The sequence below is a fragment of the Lygodium microphyllum genome, chromosome 2 (assembly GCF_053477565.2).
Source record: "Lygodium microphyllum isolate KBCC chromosome 2, Lygodium_microphyllum_v1.1.10, whole genome shotgun sequence".
Taxonomy (NCBI): Eukaryota; Viridiplantae; Streptophyta; class Polypodiopsida; order Schizaeales; family Lygodiaceae; genus Lygodium; species Lygodium microphyllum.
In genome coordinates, this window is record NC_141136.1 from 108,970,717 (window position 1) to 108,976,169 (window position 5,453).

General features: G+C 39.0%; 1 protein-coding gene across 2 annotated transcripts; it reads right to left on the reverse strand.

The window, feature by feature from the left end:
* Positions 1–1,198: 1,198 nt before the first annotated feature.
* LOC148040169 (uncharacterized) lies at positions 1,199–3,858 on the reverse strand. Of its 2 annotated transcripts, none has more exons than XM_087697231.1 (2): positions 2,717–3,858; positions 1,199–1,217 (listed from the first exon to the last, which is right to left on the reverse strand). In XM_087697231.1, the coding sequence occupies exon 1, from the start codon at positions 3,702–3,704 to the stop codon at positions 2,742–2,744; it is 963 nt and encodes a 320-aa protein (XP_087553357.1). In that variant the 5' UTR covers positions 3,705–3,858; the 3' UTR covers positions 1,199–1,217; positions 2,717–2,741. The 2 variants fall into 2 exon arrangements, with proteins under 2 accessions (XP_087553357.1, XP_087553347.1); XM_087697221.1 differs by lacking the exon at positions 1,199–1,217 and adding an exon at positions 2,199–2,641.
* Between the last annotated feature and the right edge of the window lie 1,595 nt (positions 3,859–5,453).

The following is a 5,453-nucleotide window of genomic DNA, read 5'->3' on the forward strand; positions in this document are numbered from 1 at the left end:
GTCTATGGGTACTATCAGTGTAACTAATACACAGGAAGCTAGGTACATGCGCCTTTATCCACAATATTTTTCTTGTACTATCTATTGCCTTTAAGAATGTCTCCCCCTTGGTGAAACTAGCATGATGTTAATCAATGGACATTGGTAGGTAAATTGGGTGGTCTGCATCTATCGACCCCCAAGACAACACCACACTACAAAAGCTAGGAATCTCTCTTAACAAAAATTTTCGAATTAGTACCATAGAAAGTAATACAAGGTTTCCTATATTACTTTCTTTCCATTGAGAGCTCAATCTTTAAATATTCAAATTTATAGATCTCCTATTTTTAGGAGTGGTAATCCACAACAGGAACTGTCGTTACAAGTATTACCATTGTAGGAACAGTTGCAACCGGTAGCAAATTGCCTCTTTTAGTTCTATATATGTATTCTAGCATTAAAAAACATATATGCTAGCATATATGTATTCTAGCATAAAAAAGCATATATGTATTGTAGCATAAAAAAGCATATATGTCAACATATTTTTCCTTGATAAAATAATACAAAGATTCAAGATTGACTATATGTACTGTCACTGTAGGGTCTACAGAGGTATCACTACAAAAAATGTAGGATTACGAGCAGCAAAATTATGTCTTTCTATTTCAAATATGTATTCAATATAAAAACACATACATTTCAGTATACTCTTCCTAGATAAGCACTACCAAGCTTCAGAACTTGCTACGAAGTGGTGAACATAGCTGCAGTGATTGTAGGACTATGGTAAATTGCCTTATTCAAGATCTCTATACCAATGTGGAAAAGCATTTGTTTTAGTATACTCTTCTCTAATAGAATACTACAAATCTTTCAGGACCTACAAAACTTTAGGAGTTGCAAAACTTCAGATTATATGAGCATGAAACATAACCATGTGAGAAAATCTTTCCATTCCCAAAGAATTCTGCAATTTTATTACTTTTGCTATTGTAAATCCTTCAAAATTTCCATTAATCCAAGTCATATATTCAACCTTTGACAACACTACATAATCTTTGTATCATATCAATCCTTCAATCGCCAAAACTCTTATTTCCCTTCTCTATTTGATGAGAAACCTCTGATGCATAACATACACCATCACCAACAATACAAAGTGAAACAACTCTCATATTGTCTCTCTCGTCCACAACACCACCTCCAATAAAAAATTGCAATCATCATGCTTCCTACAGTAGGAGAAAGGGAAAGCGAAGTTGAAAGCAAAACCTTGTTGTTGTAATCAAAGAACAAAGGAATTATAGCAAAACAGATTTCATCTTAATGACTCCATTCTTTAGCACACCGCCATCAAGCTTTGAAACCACACAAGCTTCAATCACTTGCTATTGTAGGTCTTTTCTCTCTTCATGCTATGTTTTTGTCTCTTCTCTCAACATCTCCCATGTTTTTTCTCTTTTTTAAGATTCCTCCAATATGCCAAGTGGCAAACATGCCGTTAGTGAACCGTTGGGAATATATAAATGCATGCATCCTTAAACAATATATTGTCGCTTATGTTCAAATAAAGAAACCCCTTCTCTGAGAATGAGTGATCACACACATAGAGAAAATCAAACTTTATTCTTGGCCCATGCATTTGGAGAACAATTAATACATCAATATAACCATTCTTAGAGTATATCCATATCACTCATATTCAATTCTAGAAACCCGTTGTATACAAAAGTAAGGTACTTTTAGTATCTTTTAATATGGAAAACGCCATTTTAATTGAAGACCCTATGTATATACCCTTTTTCCTCTCTCAATTAGTTAACTTACATGATAGAATATATTTTAGAAAAGCAACCATCCGGCAAAGAGTGCGGACCACTCATGCTTAAGGGGAGATTGTACCATTCTTATGTTGTGCTTTCTTCTTGTTTTTGTCTAATTGAGTGCTTTGTGTCATCCGCAAGTTAATAATTCTTTAGTAGTACTAATGCATAGGTTTGAGTCTATTAATTTGACATGCTATGTATTTGTATATTATGCAAATGCATAAAGCTTCCAATAATGGTTGTCAAAGCTAATACTAAGTGATAAGGCCATATGTATGCAATTGAACCAACATATTATTGGGATTGAGTTTAGAAAGCAAAAGGTCGTGCATTAAGGCCTTATGCATGTGTGGTTTAGAGGCTATTTTGCAAAAAACCATTTGTGGTATTGTGTAAAAGAAGGTCTTGGCCAAGGACATTTTATCTTAATCATAACAACTCAATCCTTTGAAGCATTATATGGGAGCTCTTTCCATGTAAATCAATACAAAGGTTGATCATTTGGGAATACACAAGGGGTAATTATAACGACACAAAAACTATTTGGTATAGTTTTTAATGAGAGAGGTGGTTAGATCTTAATAAAGATCATGTCACACTATGTCATGCCCTCTACATCAAAGTGGGTTCATGTGCAAACTTGCGAGATCTTCTACATGACAAAGAAGTAAAGTTTGTTAGGTGTGACATGTCTTTTTTCTCTCTTACTAACTAAATATATAACCTTTACTTTTGAATGCAAGTAGAGACCAAACGTGTGGCTGCACTCTCATTGCAAGTTCAAGGGCTATTTGAACCTTTTAGCAACGCTTTGGTGTTCGAAGTTGCACCTACAAAAGCGTAGCTACAATTGCACACCATTAATGAGAAGAACGTAACTTGAAACCCTCTTGCTGATAAGTTACCTTAATGAAGCTCCTTTCCTGTGCGTTATTGACTCAGACTGTCCATTGGGATGGTTGTGAGCCCGTCGCTAGGTGGCAAGATCAGATTAGTGGCAGGTTGTTCTGCATAAGTACTCGTGCCATATTGGCTGGACACGTGGGAGGGTTTGGCGGGACCCACGTGGAGGCCAGCGGGTCCGGCAGGGATGATGATGGTGGCTCTGCAGACGGGGCAAGTCCTGTGGGAGGAGAGCCACGTGTCGACGCAGGCGCAGTGGAAGACGTGGCCGCAGCCAGGAAGGTGCCGCAGGAGTTCCCCGTCTTCGAATTCACTGAGGCACACCACGCATTCCTTCATCATCATCATCATCATGGCCGTCGACGTGCTCGTCTGCAGATGATCCTCCATCGTCATCCCTGCAGATTCAGCTTTCACGCCGGCCCCCGAGAACTGCACACACGGGAGGCCCTGCACCAGCAGCAAATTATGATCCAGACCTTGCATCTGCAATGGCGGCGCTCCAGTACTGGTGCTTATCCGCCGGCCCGCTATGCTGGCCAGCAATTGCCGGCTCGTTGATCCAAGCAGGCCGCCCCCATTGCTGCTTCTGCTGTGAATTATATTGGCCTCACGCGGTGTTGCAGTGCCGGATCTGTCGTCGCCGTTCATCGTCGCCACGTTGTTGCAGCGGCGTACATACGCAGAGAAGAAACCCATGAAGAAGAAGGCTCCGAGAAGAACCACGATGATGATAGCCATCGACGGATTATTCGAGCTATGGCTTGCCGCATCCTGCTTGCGAATATCAGAGGGGGGAGAATTCGAAGAGAAATAAGGCCCGCTGTTGGTAGCTGAATCCGAAGAAGAAGAAGTAGAAGAAGAAGGAGACAGAAAAACGTCTGCTGTATCATTGGAATTGGAAGCTAAAGGCACTCTACAATAACCTACGTCCACCCAGACACAAGACAGTGGAGACAGAAGGAGGAGAACGAGAAGAGATAGTGCCATATCACTTGTTCGGACACAGCGACCATCCGAGGCGAACAAGCTAAAGAGCTGTGTGAACCAATGGATTACAGTTGATAATCACCATTTCCAAACTCGACCCAATACCCTCTCTCTCTCTCTCTCTCTCTCTCTCTCTCTCTCAGAGACAAACACACACAACCAACTACCCATTTGCTTCTCTTCTAAGCGACGACAACTACTGAAGAATAGATCGATCAACTAATCCCACTTACATCAGCGGTTGGTAACACCGGGTTGTTCAAATTTATGACCCTAGTTGTTGATCCACAATGCATCCTTCAAACCATAGGGTATCCAACATCTACCCCCAAAGGATACCATAATGGAGTTGTTATAGAGCTTAGATAATGGGGTTGAAGCGGTGTGGTCAATTTCTACCCTATTTCTAGTAGGTTTTGGTGTTTGTCCTGCAAATAGTAATTTAGAATAGTTTATCTTAACAAAAAATAGGCAATTTCATTTACCTTTGTGTCTCTATGTTTTTCCCCTTAAGTGCAAGGGTGCTTTTGGTAATTGATTTGTGTGTCTAATAAATTCTTATTAGAGCCCGATCTCACCCAATGCAAACATGGGCATACAAACAAAGTGATTCCACTTGTGATATAGTTATGTATTATAGTCAAAATCTTGAGATTGGTTGATGCCACTTATTTCCATGTAATGTGAACATTTGATTTGTGGAAACATCATTAGCATTGCTAAAATTTTGGAAAATATTGGGTTTGTCCAAGGTATTTCTGGCACATCTATCCTACATTTTCGTAGCTCATCAAATCCCCATGGTGTGAACAAACACTACTAGGGATAATAGTTTTTGATAGCCCCTACAAATCCTAGGTAAAGTGGGGCACTTAGTTGAATATGTGAAGAATTCAATATTAAGTAATGATGATTTTTTGTGCTTGTTATCCCATTCAAAATTTTTGGTTTGGCTTAAGGAAAGGGCATGGCAAAATCAATCTTGGGTTTTCTTCTATTTCCTTATTGCAACCTTGGTTTTGAAGAAAAGTAAAATGAGATTTGGTTGAATGTTTGAAGCATCTTATGCACTTACAATCTTCACAACTTCTTTAATATTGTACTCACTAGCGTAGCCAGTGTTAACTATGCATTGCGTGGTTGTGGGCTTGCAAAGCTCACACGGCACTCACAAACAATAAATAGGACATGCTTTGTTCAACATGACACTACAATTTTTGCATGTGCATCTTGTGGTATCATGTGCACAAACATATATGTGTGCACACATGTCCATCTAGATGTGTTAGGACATGAGAAGGAGTGTTTATGTGTAAGTATGGCTATGAATTTTTTAAATCTAACATGTGTATTACACGCATGCCCATGCATGTGCATTTGCATATATTGTAAAAAACCAACATGATGCAACCTATAGCCCATGTCAATGCACATCATTTTCATGGACATGTAATCAAAAGTTGATATGAAATTGATCATGTTGAATCTCAAAGCACATTACACACTTGAAAAATCATACTCCCAAAATAACATTTCAAAGAACAACCCATCATCAAAGAAATGTTGAAAACATAAAGCATTAATAAACTTTGAAGTTAAATAGGATGCAATTCAATAAGATTTCTTCCCTTGGTCTTTCATTAATGGGTGGGAGCATTATAGTTTTATGAATGCAAACACCAAGGAGCTGTTCGTGCAAGGTTCCCATTTGGAAACAGTTTTCATGCTAGCAAAGCGGTTTTCAAGTCC